The 20,884-nt window shown below is 39.3% G+C and overlaps 1 protein-coding gene across 3 annotated transcripts in view; it reads left to right on the plus strand.

The window, feature by feature from the left end:
* The window catches only part of CACNA1E (calcium voltage-gated channel subunit alpha1 E), a 393,237-nt gene that overhangs the window by 321,489 nt on the left and 50,864 nt on the right, over positions 1 to 20,884 (plus strand). For all 3 annotated transcript variants that reach the window (XM_027868457.1, XM_027868458.1, XM_027868459.1), the window contains 3 exons: positions 12,813 to 12,824; positions 16,021 to 16,117; positions 19,767 to 19,927. In XM_027868457.1, coding sequence (XP_027724258.1) covers positions 12,813 to 12,824; positions 16,021 to 16,117; positions 19,767 to 19,927 — 270 coding nt within the window. The remainder of the gene's footprint in view (positions 1 to 12,812; positions 12,825 to 16,020; positions 16,118 to 19,766; positions 19,928 to 20,884) is intronic.

Below are 20,884 nucleotides of genomic sequence, written 5' to 3' on the forward strand. Positions count from 1 at the left end.
AAGAGAATGAGGAGGTTGAGGGTGATGGCTAGGATGCAGGCAGTGTTGGTTATATTTTATATTGGAGACAATAAGGAACCATTGGAATTTGCCAGAAAGAAGGGAGTGGAGAGGACATGGGATGTGTGAGTGTGTGACAAAATTTAGTGGGGCTTTAGGAAAATCACTTGGGTATCTGTGAGGTGGATGAATTGGAGAGAGGAGACACTTGAGGCAGAGAATTAGTTAGAAGGCTCTTATAGTAATCCAGGTAAGAGGTGATGAGGGCCTGAATTAGAGGTGTAGCTAAGGGAGTAGAGAGAAGGGGATATATAAAGGAAATGTAAAATTTTAAAATGATAAAATAAAGTTGGGGATAACAATGAACCTGGTATCTGGGAGGATAGGGGTGCTCTAAAAAGCAGGTGTATCTAGATCTCATATCTCACAAGATTTAAATTTAAACTTTAGAATTCATTAGTCCAAACTCTTCATTTTACAGATGAGGAAACTAAGGTCTGGAGGGGCAAAGTGCCCAAGATTTTACAATAAGCAGCAAAGCCCACACTTCAGCACCCCATTCAGTGTCCTTGAAGCTATTCCACACTGCCTCTCTTTGGTAGGAAAGATCTAAGACTAGCAAGCTAAACTGAGGGGAAAAGCTCCTAGAATTTAGGAAATGCAACACAGCACCCAGAACATCTCCCTAAACTTGCTCGCGACAGGCTGAACTATTAGTGTCAGCTGGATCATCAGTCAAAATAATTCCATTTTTCCAGTATTTTCATGAGGAAACTGTCAGAGCCAACTAGAATCAGTTGTCACCACCTTATAAATTTCCCAGCAACATATAGGTGATCTCTTCCCAAGGAAATTCCACTGAAATCCCTATTTTCCTCTAAGTACCTGCACTGTTCTTTATAGTATGGTGATTTCTGGCACAGACTTAAAATCATAGCCTGTTAGAGCTGGAAGTGACCTTAGTTCAGGCCTCTCATTGTAAACCTAAGAGAACCCAGTGAGAATTTACTTGCACAAGTTTACCTGAGAAGTTAATGATAGAACCAGACCTCAGACCTAGGTCTTCTGAATCCAAAGTCCAATACTCTTTCCAGCACTATCCACTAATTCTCTCTTCTGGCTCCTTTCACTCTTCTCTGAAGAAGCACAGTATCTGCCTGCTGGTACTACTAACCTTTGCCTTTTATAAGAGATAAGTATACCCTTAAAATAAGAGTTCTTAACCTGGAGTCCATGAACTTGTTTGTTTGTTGGGATTTTTCTTCTTTGTATTTATAATAGTTTAATAACTATTTCAACCTGATTGTTTTCCTTTGTAATCCTATATATTTTATGCATTATTATTCTGAAAAAGAACAATACGCTTCACGAGATTGCCAAAGATCTATGATACAAAAAGGGGTTAAGGACCTCTGTCTTCAAGATTTGTTAAAAATATCCTTCTGCTGTAATTCTGAATTAAAGTGTATTGATGTACTTGTATAGTGAGACACAGGAGTAGGACCTCCCACACCCTCTCTCCATCAAATATGCAGATCATTTGCTTATATTATTCACTAGTACATACTCTTCCCTCAGATTCTGCCTTAGCAGAATAATTTGTCATTCTTTAAAGAAATAAGGGACATGGGGAAATTCAATTTAACAAACATAAGAATGGACAAAAAGAAGCCTATGCCTCCTTTTAAGGGCAATTTTACATTACTACATGGAATCTAGATGCAGAAAATGAGTCTATATTGACACAAAGTATGCAGTTCTGTGCAAATTATTTGGCATTATCACAGTCTGATCTCTAATAGTTGACAAGTTTGGATGTTTTCTGCTGTTTGGAAATATAATTTGTTCTATATGTAAATTGAGATGTATGAACCTAGAGTGGATCCAAGGGGGCTGGGCATGGGAGGACCAGTTTTAGAGGAAGCCCTCTGAATGACCAGTGTTCACATCACACTGTCTCTCCTCGGGATAGCTGATACCAGAGCCACCATGTGCTGTGGGTTTGTCATGTGTCTTGTTCTTTCTTTGTGCCCTTTGAAACATGGCAGTGATGGCTTTAGAGTTGGTGGCAGGGGAGGGAATAACAGCCCTGAAGCCTGAAGTCCTCTCTGTTGGTCCTCAGTTCAGGTACAGTGCAGGGGGCCCCAGGGATCCACTACGGTCTGGGGCTCAAGCTCACTTGATGGATTATGGGTGATAATCCATCACTTGCCTTTAGTGTGCCACCTTCTGAACATTCTCCCTTCTCTTTCTCTCATTGAGATACGAATGATAGTTACTCATTCTCTTCTATCCGCTCTTTCCCTTTCACTATCAATCCATCTAGCTCCCTTGCTCCTTTCTCTCTTTTCATCTGCTCATTGAACTGCCTCATACTGCTCCTTCCTCTTCCCTGTTTCTCCATTGATGATACCCAGGTAACTCTCCCTCTTCCACATAAATTACTCACTTTTCTTGCTCCTCATACTCCTGCTCTGGTGCTTTGAATTTTTGCTTTGTGCTCTCCTCTCCCTTCTCCTTTCCCTACCCATCCCTCCTTCCTTACGTCCCTCATTAAAAGCACCAGAGAATTCAGCTCTCTTGGCATCTTGGTAGAATTGGCTATTCCCATCTCTGTGTAGAGAGACATAGAAACAGAAGGTTAAAGAAAAGCATTGAATTTTTCTCCTATGTGGGGGACTCAGAATCAGGGGCATTGGACCAATTGGAAATGTCTTTGGTGGCTTTTCAAATGTGTCTCTCTCAAGGTATCCAACTCCCATTTCTGTATTCTAACTCAACACAGTCCTGACTACTTTTATCATTCTGATAGCCTCATTCCCAAGTCTGTCTCCATCCTAGAAATATCCTTCTAATGTTGAACTTTGTCCTTTTTATACTCTGGGAAGGCTATAACTTGGTAAGTTTTGGGTCAGTCTTGATAACAATGATATAAGCAGAGGCACAACATCCAAAGACTTAGCATCACTGCCACCCTAACTACCTAGAATGCATTCTAATCAGTCTTCCAAAAGGTGGTCATTAAGTTTCCAGAAGTCATTTTCCTCGGCAGGAATGTTTGACTTACAGCTGAATTCTCAATGGGAGCTACTCTATCCATCAGTTCAGAAAACTTCAGAAGCTTACATCAGAAGGGGCCTACGTTTCTTCATGTATGTTTTCCATAAACATATATGTTTAATGTAGTGGTTGTAGAGAAACCTTTCTCTGTCTCTCTAGCTGCTTACATCACAGAGAGCTCTTTATAATGTAAACTCGCTAATTTCCCTATGCATGGAACCCTATTGACCCCATGACTGGGGATGGGGTTGGGAAGAGGCAATATTTTCTAAATGTGGGTTTGTTGGGGGATCAGAAGGTGGAAAGGCTATTCATGCTACAAGTTTTGTGTTTCTTCCCAGTCCACTTTTTACATTATAAAGCATTTATAAGAACACTTGCATCTCTTCCCACCAGAGCTTATGTCTCCTCTGGGGAGTGGGTAGAGTTTTACACTGGCTGGGCACCATTTTCCCACACACTTAAATCCAATTCTCACTCAAGTCAAGACATCACCCCATGATGTCATTGATCCCCTTCAAAAACTAAGGATGGACAACAACAAAGGTACCCTGATTAGCATTGCTACTCCCTGAGCCTCATGGAGATGCAGAGTGTTCAGAGACTATAAATGTCCCTAGCTGGGTCTTTTGTTCTATTGTGGTTTTAAGAGAAAAGTCAGATGACTGGTTCTTAAAAGGTTTTCTCTTCCTTTTTTTTTTAATCGAAGTTCTTCTGTTTTCAAATTATTTTATGCCAAGGTGACAGAAATGCTTTCTCTTCCTTCTTTGAATCCCACTGCCATCCATTCTGCTCTCCAGCCTATTGGGTGGGAAGAAAGTGATGGCAACAGCCTTGGTATATCTGGGTTTCTGCACATCTGAACTATTTCTTTACCTTCCCCCACCACGTGACCCGCCACACTCATAGTTTACTGAATATTGGGTGAGTCATCTGATATGGTATCAGATTGTATTTCATGAGCCCATGAGCTCGCATACCATAAGGATGACACTGTTTGTGACCTTGGAGCTCGGTTATACTAAGGTTTTATGTATATAAGTACTTGTATAAATGAACATGCATTTTTGCAAACAGACAGGAAGGGAATGAGACCTCAAAGACTAGCATGGGGGAAAGGATTAGAATGATGAGTGTTGAGTCATAGCATGTCCAAACCATTTTACTTCTTAACCCCAGCTGGCTTAGGACTTCCCACTTGTTTCTTTTCTGCCCTAACTGTCACTTGGTACTAATTCATTTCAAGTAGAATCAATAGGTGTTGACTAAGTAAATTCAAGGTGCATAGACCTGGACCAGCAGCATGAAGGAAAGGCCCGGGGGCACACAATTCCTCGTCAACCAAAAGTGTTGAAATCATTGCCATGAAAAGCCCCTTTGAAATCTTGCCATGGTATGAACATCAACTATAGGAACATCTGATATCCTGCACATGGTACCAGAAATTCCTTTTGCCACTGACCATGGTAATGTAGGGCTCCCTAGTATGTAAGAAATCTTTGGATCACGTCTCTATTTGGCCTTTCATCATTCAATCTTCGGCCAAAAAAGGAAGGCATGAGTCAATCTATCTCTTGCTGCCAGGAGAAACTGGAATCCCCATATTAGCTTTTATTGCATTCTTTTCATTGAAATATGCCATTTTCCTGGCAATTTTCACTACTCTATCTCTGAAATTGGTGGGGTTTATTGAATGCATTCAGAAGTAGTTACAGTAGTTCGGTGAAATTCTGAATGCATTCAATAACGTGCAAAGGATCAACATTTAAAGGGAGCTTGAAGGTCAAGTAACATGCATGCAACTTTCCTGGTTTTATCTTGATGCCTGTGTGTACAGGTGTGCCCATGTGAAAGAAATGAATATTCATGACTGAAGTGTTAATATAAGCCCTTACCAAGTAGACTATGGGTAATAGTATCATTAAACATCTAGTTTTTCTCTGATATTACCATGTAACAAGCTTTCAACTGACCCATTAGATGACTTTCCCAGTAGCCCCCACCTTAAAGCATGGCAAGACTGGCTTAGTTTGATCACATGGGACAAATGGGGTAAAGTCTTTTGTCATGCAAAGAAGCATTATTTGCCATAAAGCCAGACAGGTCATCTAGTTCTTTAGCACTGTTGAAGAGACCAAAGAATTAAGATTAAATTTTGCAGTCAGATATCCCATTAACTCGGGATTTTGAATGCTGGCTAAGAATGGATTGGAAACTTCTAGGAGTGAGCACATAAGAAGAACGGTGTTCTTCAAGACTTCATCTTTATTTTAGAGCCACCTTGTGATTGACTTCACCTGACTTTGTGCTGAGATGAAGGAAATTGATGGTCATAAACTCTCAGGACGCCTTGCTGTATCATCTCAACTGCCTTGGAAATGAGATTGTTGAGGGATGAGTGGTGAAGAGAAAGTGAATAGAATGGAAGCCACGTGGAAGTGGTTATAAGAAAGGCATTACTCAAGCTTATGTACACCTAGTTTTCTCATGGACTTTACAGAATGCCTCATCCATTGCCCATGAAAATTATGCTGCCAACCTACTCTTGTTGTGGTATGAGCATTGAATTGTTTTTCCATACAGGGAATGAGTTTGAAACCCCCCTTACCCCCTTTTTTTTAACCAACTCTCAAAGCACTTGGAGTTGCTTTTCCACACAGGGAAAGTTCCCTTTCTGACATACATGTCAGTTCCCTTTCTGACAAGTCTTTTAAAGCTATCTGTACCAAATGAAGGGGGTTGGACATAAAACCAAACACATTTTACTAAACTTTATAACAATCAAACCTATAATCCTGACTTCAGCAGAGTAATGCACTAATCAAGGGACCTAGCTAGCTAGTGGTGCAAAAAATCTCTTTAACCAGAAATTCAACTCAGACTATGGTAGTGAAAGCACTGGATCCTCTTTAGCAGTCCACTAAGAACAGTAAGCCCCATTATTTTCTGTTCAAAACCTAGGGTTCTAGAGCCTAATATGAGGAAAGGTAGTGACTAACCTAAGAGGCTTTAAACTACGCAAACTAATCACTAGCTCAGATTATACTAGCAGTCACTTTACTACAAGAGAACAGGGACAGCCTGGAATTATAGAATTTGCTTCCACCTGGGGGCCATATTGGCTGAATTACAGATGGTGATATGACCTTCCTAGAAAGAGTTGAATATGAGGAAGATCAGAGCATCTCTGCACATCATTAGAATGTTAAGACCAAGAAAGGGGAAAAAAATACAGTCTTCTTGCTGAATCCTCATAAATAAACCTGCAGGAGGTAATGAGAAACTTTGTTTTCTTCCTTTTCTTGGTTTGAGGATTAAAATGATCCCCTGGTTGCATTAGATTTCAATATAACTGAAAACAATGGAGTTCGTAAAAAGATTTGTACTCAATATCCAGAACTTAGCAAGTCCAGCAGGCTAAGGGGAAGCTCATGAAGCTAAGCACCATTTGTTAAACACAAAGACCAATAGTTCTAGGAATTAGAGGTAGCACAGCTTAGCAGAAAGAGTATTAAACCAAAAGTCATGAAGCCTAAATTTGATTCTTAACTATGCCACTGACTATCCATATGACTCTAGACAAGTTGCTTAATCTCTATGAATCTCAGTTTCCCCATCTGTAAAATAGGGATAATATAACTGTCCTATTGTGAGGATCACATGGAATAAGGGATTGTGCATATGAGGGAGCTTTGTAAACCATAAAGGATGCATTATTAAAATAGTTATCATATTAATATAATGCTCCACAATTTATTAAATGCTTTTTCCAGAATAATAATGTGAGAGAGATGGTGATAAACTGGAGAACATCCAGAGATAGGCAATCAGTATCTCAAAGAATCTTGTATCTGTGTTATAAGAAGACTGAAGCAAACAGGGCTGAGCAGACTCAAGGGAAACATGGTGGGAGGGGCTGTTATCTGGGAGAGGGATTAGATTAGTTATGTTTGACCCCAGAGGAGAGAAATAGGAACAAAGAGTAGATAGAAATTGCAAAAAGGCAAATTTGGATTCAATTTCAGGAAAATCTTAAGAATTAAGGTCCAAAAGCAGAGGGGACTGCCCTGAAAGGTGATAGATTTTTCCTCCTTGAAGTCTTCAAAAGGAGCCTAGATGAGCCCTTGTGAGTTGGACTCATGGCTACTGAGGTCCATCCCAACTCAATTCTGTGATCCTTGAGTGTAGTGTAGAGGGAAAAGTACTGAATTTCCTAAAACTTGGAGCTAGTCAAATATGGAAGACTCCCTTGGCATGTAGTATCTCCAAAGCAAAACAAAGGCTAAATAACCATTCATCTGAGACACACACACACACATACATTTTATGTGTGTGTCTATACACAGACACACACATAAGAAAGGGAGAGAGAGAGAGAAGGAGGAGAGCTTCTTGTTTTCTTATGTGTTGGGATTTGGATGTCTCTTCCAATCTTGGAATTCCCTAGACACTCAGAAGACTTAGGTTTGAATCCTCACTGTGACACTAACTGTGTAACCATGGGCAAGTCACTTTACTTGTGTGAATTCTCATTAGTACAATGAGGATACTATACTACCTTTCTCACCTTGTTATAAGGATTCTGGTTCTAGAATATTTTCCTCCATTTTGTATTTCCTTACATAGTATAGTAGAAAAGCAATCTGAAGTGTTGCGTATCTAATCAAATGAATAAACCTCAAGACACAGTAAAACCCAGCCATAGAGACTCAGAGTTCTTGATGGGACCTCTAAGCAATAAATGGAAGAATAAAGACTAGACCTGTGATGCCATTGATATGGAGAGCTCCCAGACGAAGAAGTTTCCTCTACCAATTCAGGTCAACCCTAAATCACTCTGGTCCCAGACCAAGCCCTACTTGGTCACTGTTTGAGCCCTGATTGGCTCAGAATGAACGTAAATAACAATTGTTTCTGTTTTGGCCAGGAACTCAGAGGGTCTTCCCTCTCAGATCTATTTTTTTTTTTTAAAGATGCCATTCTTTGCCTCATTTTTATCAAGCCTTAATCACTGAATGGGTGCTGCCTCAGTCAAACTGAGACCTGTTGAAAAAAAAAAACCTTAGCTTGAAAACGACAAGGTCTTCACTGCAAACTGGGCCATCTCCAGTTGTCCTGATCCATATCCGACCCAGATGGCTCCTGAGGAAAAAGTGAGGATGGTGTCTTTGGTGCCTTCCCTCACTTAAATCCAATTCACTTGCATATTATGGCAACACCTCCCTGCTATAATGGTCCTCTTCAAGAACAAAATTAAATGGAGTTTAATAAACTCCTACTATGTACAAGGCACCATTCTAAGTGCTATAAGGGATACAAAATTATCTTTAGTCTTTACCTTCAAGGAGTTTACAGTCTTCTAGTTGTCATTCGGTCATTTCAGTTGTGTCCAACTCTTCATGACCCCATTTGGGATTTTCTTGGCAAAGATATTGGAATGGTTTACCATTTTTTTCTCCAGCTCATTTTACAGAGGGGGAAACTGAGACACTTAAGGTGAAGGAATTTGCCCAGAGTAACACAGCTAGTAAGTGTCTGAGGCTGAATTTGAACTAAGCAAGATGAGTCTTCCTGACTCTAGGCCTAGCATTCTATCCATTGTACCACCTAGCTGCCTCACAGTCTTCTGATAGGGGATGTTAAATAGATACAGAAATATTTGTATAATGCATTGTAGTATTTGGTAAATGCTATATGAGTGATACAAACTTAGCCTTACATAAATACAAAAAAGGAGGAATCATTTTCAGTTTGAATGATCAAAGAAGATCTGTTCCCACCAGGGTTCTTTCAGATTCATTTGACACCGTAAGAAGAGAAGAGGCAGGGAGCAGAAAGTGTTTTTAAGTCTTGGGTGGGGAGGGAAGTACTTTGGGGAGAGGAGGGAGAGAAAGAATAGAAGAACTTGATATCAAGGTAGCAACTGTAAAGACAGAGAAGTTTGAGAACTTGTTGCCCTAGCTAGAGTGAGAAACAGAGTTAATTCACAGGAGAAATCAAATTGAGAGTGTCGTTTGAGAGAGGGAACCTGGGAGCTAGAAGGAAAGATTACAGAAAAGGATGAGTGATTACACATTAAAGATCTGGAGGGCAACTTGACAATTGAGCTTGAAACTTCTCATTTTTTACTAATAAGACGTGAGAATCAGGGCCCTCTTTTTGGAGAGCAGTTATTGAACAGAAAATAAACTACTCAGTTAAGTTGTAGTTCAAGGGAGGCAGTGTACAGGAGCCCATTGAATTTATTTCTTTGCTTGATTACTTGATTAATTTTAATTGGGGTCACTTTTCAAAAAAAAACATGCAATATCATGTAGTGGAAAGATCACTGTACTTGGAGTCAAGAAAACCTAGATTCAAATCCTGTCTCTGAGACTTAATAGCTATGTGACTGTAGGTAAAGCAGCTAAATTTGGAGGCTCAGTTTTCTTGTGAATCAAATGGAGATAACAAAACTTATAATAGCTATCTCACAGGGTTGTTGTGAGGATCTAAGAAATTATGCAGGTAAATTCCTTCATAAATCTGAAAGTCATTTATTATAAAAATAGTAAAACCACTAATTACAATGACAGTTAAGTCTGAATCAGTAAAAACATATTTATAGAAAAATAGTGTTGTTCATTTCAAATATATCAAGTGCTCTTCTCCTAATAAAGCGTTGCCTATTTGAGGTCCTAAAACATAGATAGATAGATAGATAGATAGATAGATAGATAGATAGATAGATAGATAGATATAATATATACACATATATTAGAATATTTGGTAATTAGCACATCATTTGTTTAAATGAAAATAGATACTACCAAAATGTGGTAACATTCCCCTTCTCAAATATGTAACATTCCCTTTCTAATCTCAGTATTAATTGCTCAGAAAACTCTTTGTGCTGATAGTACAAAATAAATTAGTTTGACCCATATCTTAATCATTACCAATTTCGAATCAACGTGATTCAAATTGTTGATGTTTTATTATCCCCATAGTATAGATGTCCATTTCTCATTTCAAGTAGTGCTGGCAGAAGAAACAGCTGCAGTCCTCGTGCTGGTGAAGCCAAGGGTGTTTGCTTTTAGGATTATTCACTACCTCTGGCCCCAGCATCTCATTCTTCCCATACCTGATTGATGCCAACCCCCAGATGCAAGAACAAAGATTGGACAGAAATTCTTCCTGTGGAAGAAACTGCTGTGCCCATGTTAACCTTTTCCGCCATATCCAGACACACAGATCATAGTTCTTCATCAAGGGGGCCCATCTAAGAAAGCTAAAGGTGGAGAGACTTTGGTGCTGTAGTCCAAGTACTTATTGCATGTGATCCGTAGCCTAGCACCACCCCCACCCTCACTTCTTTCCACAGTGGGCTCCCAGGTGTGGTCTCATATGGACTGAGTTTATCCTTTGGTGTGAGGAGGAAACAGCAGGAAGAAGAGTAAGCAGGCTGCTCTCTATCCCCTAGTGCATTGCTCCTACCCTAGAGTAATCTGGAATAATATCTATAATAAAACTTACATACATATGACTCAGGTCTAGGGGTCTCCCCCTAGAGCTAGGGGGTCTCCTTCCTTTTCTTCTAGATAAGGTACTCAGTGTACAATATGGATATTAGGTATAAGACCTGATCCCGTAAAAAATGCTTAAAATACACAAGGCTAACAAATACAGAAACATAAAGCAAGTACCCATGCCACACATTATTCCCCCCCAAAGTAACAACATCTTTGTGGCACCACTGAAATAGATAGTTATTTCTCATCTCACACTTGCACCGTGTGAGTCATTCACAAGGTCTAGCTCTCCAGGCCAATTAGGGCATGGCTTGGGTTTTCTTAGTTCTTTCTGCTACACCATCCTTGTGGCGAGGGGGCTTCTTCTCTGTTGTGGGAAGCACCTTCCACTGAGTATCCTGTAGCTGACTCAGAAACTCTAAGACTTACAAGGGTTTCAGAGCTAGATACCTTAATTTTTCAGGATCACTGATCACTTGACTGTCCTCAGAAAAGAAAAACAAGAGCAGAAGACTGTGACTATTCAGGCTCACATAAGCAAGCACATGTTCTTACTGTCATGCTCTTGCATCTACCATTGATGCTGGCAGGTAGGGTGGGATTCTCTCATTTCCCCTTCCCCTTATTAAATGTTCAAGGGAGAGAAAGCTCTGGAATAGTCCCCAAGGAGAACAGACTTTTTCTCATCAGTTGTCCTTAGAGCCCACTGATTGGGCAGCTCCTCCTGACTCCTGTGGCTAATCATTTTCAACACAACCCCAGACATTGGTGACCAGTTGCTACATCATCTCAGCAAGTTATCCTTCAACAAGGAGCCAGGGCACATGTTCCACAGAAAGAGACCAGAGCAAATGCCTAGTTCCTTTGGAGATTCATAAATCCAGCAGATTAGAAGCTACCTCTGATCACTCCTGATACATACACCTAAGAAAATTAGACCCAGAGAGCACCATACATCCCAAGACATCCCATTTTAGAGAAATTATGCCACTCTCTTTTCTAGTACAATTTTTTTTCCAGGCCATTGAAAAGATCTTTGTCAATCATTCCTTCAAGTTTGTGAGCAGGAGCAGGCAATGTTTATTCCCTCTCTCATTATTCTATGAGATCCTAGATTTTAAGGATCCTCCTGGGGGCCACTGGAAAGGGTAGATTTATACAGGTTGAGGCCATATTGCCAAGCATGAGGCAAAACCCCAGACTATCTTGTCTCACTTCCATATCTTATTCCATTGTTTTGGAATGCTAGGGAGTATGTTGGGGGAAAAAGTATACTGGAGAGAACTAGCGAATAGCCCTTGGAAAACCATTTAAAAAAACACATAAATGGCCTTTCGTTTACCCCCTTTCTACTCCCCGGGATGGGACCTAGAAGCCTGGTTTACAAAGCTCTCAGATAAACACCTTCCTGTTCTTGTATTCTTTCTCAGATATCTTTGTTCTGACTCTTAGATGATAAGACCTATTGGGTCAGAGATATATCTTTGTTTAAACTTTGCATGTCTCCAAGCCTCTTGCTGGGAGTTCATGTGTTCCATATTAAAAGTTGTAACTTAACAGTATCAGATCCGGAGTAACTTAATCCCCCCGTTGCCTTTCCATACTTAGGACACATGCCCTAAAAAGGCTTCCAGAAAGACAGTCAAGTTCCTTTTTCCTGTTTGCATTTCTGAAATTCTTAAGCAGGTATAGGTGTCTCATAGTGATTGGGATTTATTTATTTTTTTTTACTAAGAATTTCCATTTCTGGACCAGTATAATCTTCATTCCACTAATCTGGTTTTATAGCTATTCCTTGGAAATTGGGGAGTTTTGATGAAAGGCTTCTGTGAAAATAGAGGCTGCAGGTCAGACTAAAGAATCCTCAATGAATCAAGGAATAAAGGATAATGTCTAAAATGTTGATGCTGGTTAGAGATAGCCACCCAAGGACAATGGCAAAGTGGCTTCCAAATTTACACTGGAAAACTGGGAATATACAAATGGGATGTAGAGTATTCTGGCCCTTTCAGAAAATGTGTTGACTCCCAGAGTGCCAAGGCTGTGTGGCAGAGACAATAGGGATTGGGAGAGGGGTGTCAATTGTGGGGAAGTGGTAGGGGAATTCCTATGGGCCTCATACTACTTTTGTCTTTTTGTAATTCTCTTGTTCTGTTTGTTCCTTAGATGTCTCTGACTACCTGTCTTTTTTCTCTCCACTCTTTTCTGGGCTGCTCTGCTGTCTAATTGGATTCACCATAGGAACGCTTTGGGGTAAATATCTTCTTTGATTTTCCTTGGGGTAGAAGCATGGGGGAGTGATGAGAAGACAAGAAAAGATAAGGTTGGATGGGATCTGGAGGTGGAATATTGGAGGAAAGCTGATGAATTGATGCAATTGAATTTCTCTCTAGTTTCTTCTATTTCCTGTTACCCTTACCATTGAAATCTCATAGAGTCTTTATTTCCTCTATACCAAGAGGTTAAAAATTATGAATAGTTCAATTCAATAGACATTTATTAGGCACAACTATGTACAGGTAGTATACTAGGCATTAGAGGACAGACAAAATTTAGATGTAAAAATATTATTGTTATTATGGATCTTATAATCTAATGGGGGTGATGGTGGTTGAGATAAATGCAAATAACTATTAAACAAAACATTACTGGTTATGTGTGTTAGAAAGGTACAGAACAAAAGGCACCATGGGGTTTAAGGGGAAATGACATTCAGAGAAGGGTTTATTTAGGAAGTGACATTTTAGGTTTTTTTCCGTATAAGTAATACTAATATACTGCAGTAAAATTGAATTGGATTGCATGCTACCATTCTCAGAATGTCTATTTTTCACCAAATTAACTCTGCACTGGAGACTTACCTAATACAGCTCTAAGAGGAGAGGATTGGAAGCTGAAGACTGAGTAACAACCTGGGAATCTGAATCTAAAATTTCAAGCCAGTCTTTGATTTTCTGAATGACCGCCTAGTGCCTTCCTCTTTTTTTTTTTTTGTTGGTGGTAGTAGTTTGTTTTAATAAGTAGCCTAACATTTTCAAAGAATAATTTTGGAAATACATAGAGGACATGGGATATAAATGTGTGTATGTGCATGTGTGACAAATGTCACATGGGCTCTGGGTGATTTTATTTTCAGTGGTACCAATCAATAAATATTTATTAAGCACATACTATGTGCCAAGCACTATGCCAAGCACTGGGAATACAAAGAAAAGCAAAAACATCCCTGCCCTGAAGAAGCTTACAGTTCTCATGGGGGAGACAAAACGCAAACAATTATGTACAAACACGATACATCCAATGTACATGGGAGGTAATTGCAGTAGGAAAACACTAGTAGAATGTGGGGGTAGAGGTAATAGGAAAGGCTTTTTGCAGAAAGTAGATTTAAGCTGAGTCTTGAAAGAAGTCAGGATGTGGAGGTGAGAAGAGAAAACATCCCAGGTCTGTGGATTTGGAAGATGCAGTGGCATACATGGAGGCAGCTAGGTAGTGAAGTGAATAGGGGTCCTTGAGTCAAGAAAATTCATCTTCATGGGTTCAAATCCCACCTCTGTGTGACCCTGGCTAAGTCACCTAACACTGTCTGCCTCAGTTCCTCCTCTGTAAAATGAACTGGAGAAGGAAGTGGCAAACCACTCCAGTGTCTTTGCCAGGAAAACCGCAAATGAGATCATGTAGAGTCAGACAAGAACTGAATTGAACAACAAAGTGTCCTGTGTGAGGAACAGCAAGAAGGCTAATGTGACTGGATCCTAGAATTCTAGGAGGTAAATGAAATGTAAAAAGACTAAAAGGCAGGAAGGGGCCAAGTTATAAAGGACTTTACAAACCAAACAGAAAGTTTTATATTTGATTCTGGAGATAATAGGGAACCACTGGAGTTCACTGAATAGGAGCTTTAGGAATATCTGGTGAAACAGTGATTATAACCTTTGAGCAAGTCTTAAAGTTGAAATACTGAGATAAAATCATTATCCCAGTATTCTAACTTTCTACTTAAAGTTTTGTATGAATGTATTTGAACTTTATTCCTGTTTTTAGTCAATCTTTTACTTTATTTTATTTTTTAATTAAGCATTTATTTTCTCCCTCACCCAATTCAGAAGAAAAAAAAAATCTTTGTAACAAATATACATAGTCAAGCAAAACAAATTCCCACATGACATGATGAAATGGATGGTTCAGAGAAATATGAGAAGACTTGTATGAACTGATGCAGAGTGACATGAACAGAACCAGGAAAAGAATTATTTGACAGCAATACTGTAAAGAGTTTATTTCCTTGAGTTTCTGGTAGCATATCATTTCTAGTTGGTTTGGGGGAACGATAGAAAAAGAGAGAGAAATGAGGCCTGTTGTATTTCTAGTGGTTGCTTGGGATCCTGAAGCAACTGGTTTCCCTTTTTTGGACCTCTTCTAAATTTTAATAACCAAAGATAGTAGAACCTTGAATTTTGTTCATTAGTTTATGTACTGTGCTTTACACACGATAGGTAATTTCTTGTTGGTGACCCTAGCTAGGCAATTGATTGTGATTTCTTTTTGACCTAACCTGATGAAAATAGATAACTGGAGTATGCCATCTTGTGCCCCAGGAGAACACAGGGTGGATTCCAGTTTCCATGGAGCTATATTTTTATTTTTATTTCTTAATATTTCACTTCCTGTATAGTGATTCGAAGAAAACGAAGTGCTTGCTTGTCTTTTCTGGAGGATGAATGGGGAGAAAGAAATGCAGTTTACATTATTGGTTTTATACTTATTAAAAGGAATGGTAGTGCATTTCCTCCAGTAGAAACAAAATCATTTCCCTGAAGCTGAATATGCAAGAGTATTATTTGTGGAGTAAAGATAAAGGTGAATAGGATTGCACGCTTGTGCAAATTTAATTCTTTGGATCTATGAGACTGGTAAGGGCAATGTTGGAACTGAGAGCTGTCTCTGCAGGAAGACCTAGCTCTACAGATTTAATTGGTGGTTTGATCCAAGGACCTGCTGGGAAGTCTGCATGAGGTGCTAACTCTGGAACATATGACCTACTACAAGCGATAATGTCATATCCCCTGTTGCCCCCCCTCCTCATTCTTTCCCACCCTAATGAGCTTTACAGAGGTGATAAACCTTTAGCTGATGAGTACACTGAGCTAAGTCCTTTGGGGAGATATGAGGATCAATACTGTCCCCTGCTCTCCATCATAGTTAGTTTCCCATTCTCTCTTAATGTTTATCTTCCATATCATCTCCATCAACACCTATTGGTTCATTCCAGTAAGAGCCAAGTAGTTCCTGGGACAATGGGAAGCATTGGGAAGGGTTTTGCTATGACCACATCCCTGGTCCTATCTCCTTTTCTCTCTCTTACTCTGGCATTTTCCTGGATACAGTAATTTTCAGTTTCTTCTCCTTCTACATACTAATAATTGTGTTTTGGATGCTTTTGCCACAGCACCAACAAAGGCCGGGATATCAAAACCATTAAGTCTCTGCGTGTGCTCCGAGTTCTGAGGCCGCTGAAAACCATCAAGCGCTTACCCAAGCTCAAGGTATAATTTCCCATGCTTCCTGTCTCTATGTACCCTATCACCACCTTATTTTTAGAGCAACTGACTTGTTTTTCATGTGGCACCCTTTACCTTTTTACTCTACATACGATGGACCACAGTCTGAGAAATTTAGAAAGAGATCTTTCACCTCCTGATTCTAGTTTGAGATGACATTTTTATTTCCTGTAAGGCCATTTGACTTACTTAGGTATGTGTATAGTGTCTAGATTTGATGGGCATTCCACTAGTGAGGACTGTGATACTGGTACAGGTCAAAAACTCATCCATCATAAAAAAGAGAGTGGGGAATGACTGGGGTTTTAGCAGTTACATACCAGAAGGCAGATGTACACTGGGCTAGATGAGCTTCCAAGCTCAGGATAAGAGGGGCGGGATGTGTTTGTGTGGGAAGAATTCTATCTAAGTTTAAAAAGCACAAGAAATTGCATATAGTTTTAGAAATTGAGTGTGAATAGGGGCTGTATTTCTCTTAGAGTCAATCAAAGCTGGTATGTGAGACTGATTCATGCACTTAAGTACTTTCTGGAAAAGAGAGAAGGTATCTCAGAATTGGAGAAGCAGAGATTCTGAGATTCTAGATGTGAGAAGTTGAAGGAACCATGGAGCAAAGACAGAATTGAGCTATGGTAGAAAAGGGAGATATTGAAAACAGTTCTTGGCACTATAGGCCAGAGGACATATGATGGAAAGAAGGTTGACTCTTTTTCCTACCACATCCAACTGAGAAAAGACTATCAGGTTTGGTGATTAAGAGATCATTTGGGACCTGGCAGAGAAGAGTTTCAGTTGAGTGGTGGGGAGATAAGTTAGCTAGCAAGGAATTAAATAAAAGTAAGAAAGTAGAGACAATGAATGCAGATAAGAGGTTGTCTATGAAATGAAGAAGGGATATTGGACTAGTAAGATCAAGGAAAGATTAACAATGCAGGAGATTTGGGCATTTTAATAGGCAGTGGGAAAGGAGTCAATAGACTGAATTAGAAATTTATGGAGAGTAGGGATAATAAAAGGGGAACTTTCCTAGAGAAGAAAGGAAGGCATAAGATACAAAACACAAGTAGAGGGGTTGGCACTGTCAAGAAAGGCCACATTATACTCTGAGGAAGGAAAGAAAGGAAGACAAATTGAGGGGATTTGAAATATGAAATTAGAAAATAGAGGGAGTTTACAACAGATTCTCATTCTCTCTCTCTCTCTCTCTCTCTCTCTCTCTCTCTCTCTCTTTTTTTTCCAATGTATTATGAAGTGGTCCTCTTCTGAGAGGAATAAGGAAGGAGTAGTGTAGATGGTTCAAGAAGCCACCTTTTATCTTGTTCTGGAGCCTAAACCATCAAACCAGACTGAGGCAGCTCCTCTCTCTGCAATGGCATACAGTATAATGTAGGTGGCTTTAATGATTCTAGGAGGCTACAAGTGTCAATCACATTCCCCACAGAGTTGAGCTAATTAATCTAGTAATGCTTCACCCAGAGCATTGGAGAGACAACTGCACAGGATACAAGTCACCCCAGGGCTAGACTCCCCAGTGCTCAAAACCTAAAAACCTAGAAAAGAACCTAAAAATGGCATGAAATGCAACGAATTCCCACGTAATATTTCACGATTTATGGAAAGAGCACTGGAACAGGAGTCTCTGGAGGGAAAGTATCTAGTTCCGGTTTCTCCCAGATTCACTATTGGACTGAAGCACAAGCTTTTGTTTGCGTAATCTGTTTATTTTAACTTCCCAAAATGAAGTTAGAAGTGATGACTGTCCATTAATGTACACTGGAGCTGATTTTTAGCCCTAATCAGAGTGCAGTGAACACAACTGGGAAGTAATGTCTCCAGTTAGTTTCAAGAGTCTTTGACGTACTGTGAATGAAATGCTTTGAGCAACTTTAAAAAAAGAAAAGTATGACTTTTATACTAAATAATATTCAGCTTAGAAGAATTGATGACCTCCTGTCACACTCTCTCTCAGGCAAAAAGCTAAAAAGGAAACCATTTTCTGTGCACAAATCTAAGAACATTATTATCACCTTTGTGACCCTGGACAAGTCTTTTGGACTCAGTTTCTTCATTTGTAAAATGAAAGGATTGAATTGTATTTTCTCTAGATAAACTTTCTGCTCTAACATTTTTTTATTCAATGAGAGTTCATATTAACTATCTGGGCCAGAGTTTCCTCACCTACATACTTAAAGGGTTGAACTAGAGAAATCAAATAGTTGTTAAGAACTCATTATGTGTCTCTGTTAAGTATTGTGCTAGGCATTGGTGATACCAAAGACAAAAATGAAACAATATAGCTTACATTATATCAAGGAAATAATATATAGACATATAAGTATAAATAAAATATATTTACAGTAAATACAAGGTCTTTTCTGGGGGAAAAGACATAAGGAATAGAGTGCTGGACTTGGAGTCAGGAAGACCTGAGTTCAAATCCCATCTCATATACATCTTGTTGTTGAGTCGTTTCAGTTGTGTACAACTCTTCATGACCCCATTTGAGGTTTTCTTGGCAAAGATACTGGAGTGGTTTGCCATTTCCTTTTCCAGATCATTTTACAAATGAGAAACTGAGGCAAATAGGGTTAAGTGACTTGGTCAGGGTCATACAGCTAGGAAGTGTCTGAGTCCGGATTTGAACTCAGGAAAATGAGTCTTTCTGCTTCCAAGTCTAGTGTCCTATCCACTGAACCACCTAGCTGCCTCTTATACTTACTACCTGTATAACTCTAGGCAAGTCACTTAACCTCTCTCAGCCTCAGTTAACTCATCTGTAAAGTGAGGATAATAATAGCACCTACCTCAAAGGGTTGTTGTGAGTATTGAATGAGTTAACATATTGGGTAAAGCACTTTGTAAACTTTAAAATACTGTATAAATCCTAGCTATTATTATTATTATCGAACACGGGAAAGACCTGGACATGTTTGTGGGCATCAGGGAAGGATACAGAAGATAGATGTTGATAAGAGAGAAAAAAGAAGAAGAAATGATTATAGCAATAATCTGCCAGAAGAAAACAGTCTTTCAACTTTAACATTCTATATTTGACATATGTTCATTTTGCAGCTCTGGGCCTCATTTTACCAATCTGTAAAGTGAGACGATTGGCCTAGATGATTTCTAAGGTTCCTTTCAGTTCTAGTCTTCTACAATTAGGTTTCTGTGCTTCTTACCGAAGCAGAATTCTCCACAAAGAGAGCTTTGTAGGGAATTTCACAAAGGAACGTGCATGGATGGAATAGTTTTGAACTCCTTGGCCCTCTTATATCCCTTTTGATCTTATTCCTTTGGTCTACCATCCACATAGAACAGGATCTGTCTCCTTTCCCTAATAAGTAGTCTTTTCATTTCTGTCCAGCAAAGGCATCTTTTGTCCCTGTGGTACCCTTTGCTGTGGAAAGAGGGTTTTCCCCATCAGGTCACTCTGTGTTATAGATATGTGATGAGGGCTTTATTTTATCTTCTGATTGATGGTGGGGAATCTAAAAACTGAAAATGAAAGTCCATGGGCTTTACAATGAGCATTAACTCCTTCTGTAGGTGTAGATGGTTAGGTGAAAAAAACATACAAATCTGAATTATCCATTACCTCTCAAATCCACTAGCTGATGTTTGCTTCTCTCCATAGGCTGTCTTTGATTGTGTAGTGACCTCCCTGAAGAATGTATTCAACATACTCATTGTCTACAAGCTCTTCATGTTCATCTTTGCCGTCATTGCAGTTCAACTCTTCAAGGGGAAATTCTTTTATTGCACAGACAGCTCCAAAGACACAGAAAAGGAATGCATGTAGGTGCTGCAGATGGGTATGAAATCCTACCATCTTCCTGAGAAAATAGGTCCTGTTCAGTCCCAGGATGATAGAATCAGTGCCTGAAAGGTTTAATGAGATATCTTTAGTATACCCCTTCCTTGGATATGGATCACCTTCAGTTTAAATTCCAAGAGCCGCCTATATGTGTAATTCCCATACAACAGGACCTCAAAGTCACCCAGCTATGCATAGAATTATCTAGCTAAATATAAGTCAAATTCTTTTTATACTGCTCAAGTGTAATGTTAGATGGGAACAACAAAAAAAAGGGAGAAGTCCCTTTTGGAGAAAAATCAATACTTTTTTATCGATGGATATACCATTCAGCATAAAAGTCAATTATTTCCACTGGAAAAGGGAATGGTCTGTTGTGGGATATATGTAGTGAGGATTGTTTCCTTCTCTTTCATGCTAAATAAATAGCTCAAATCAAGGTCCATGGTTGCATTTTCTTCCTCTTCTTCCCTTGTTAGACTTCCTAAGAAATTCTCAGTTACTGCTTCAAACAATAGAGCAATCTTACCTTAGAATTATCACCCTGATTCATCATTCAGAAGCCACTTTCAACAACCCATAAGATCAGGCTGTATCTATGCAAAGTAGTCTACTTTAAATTATCTGGATATAAAGAGGACCATCTTCCTTTTTTGGAAGGGATAATTGAAGTGCATGATAATCCTCAAACTTGAGGGTGATCGTTAGCTCAATTCAATCCAGTTCAATTCATCAAGTATTTATTAAGCACTCCCCCATACGCCAAGCATTGCTTCAACCTCTGGGTGTACAATGATAAAAATGAAAATAGTCCCTAACCTCAAGTAGCTTACTAGGAAAAAAATTTCTGAACACAAGTAAGTAAAGACAAAATATTTGCAGAGTAAATACAAAATAGTATGGAGGGAAGTATTAACAATTGGGGGAACCAAGAGGTG

Source organism: Vombatus ursinus, unplaced genomic scaffold, assembly GCF_900497805.2.
Source record: "Vombatus ursinus unplaced genomic scaffold, bare-nosed wombat genome assembly UNPS02014789.1, whole genome shotgun sequence".
Classification (NCBI taxonomy): Eukaryota; Metazoa; Chordata; class Mammalia; order Diprotodontia; family Vombatidae; genus Vombatus; species Vombatus ursinus.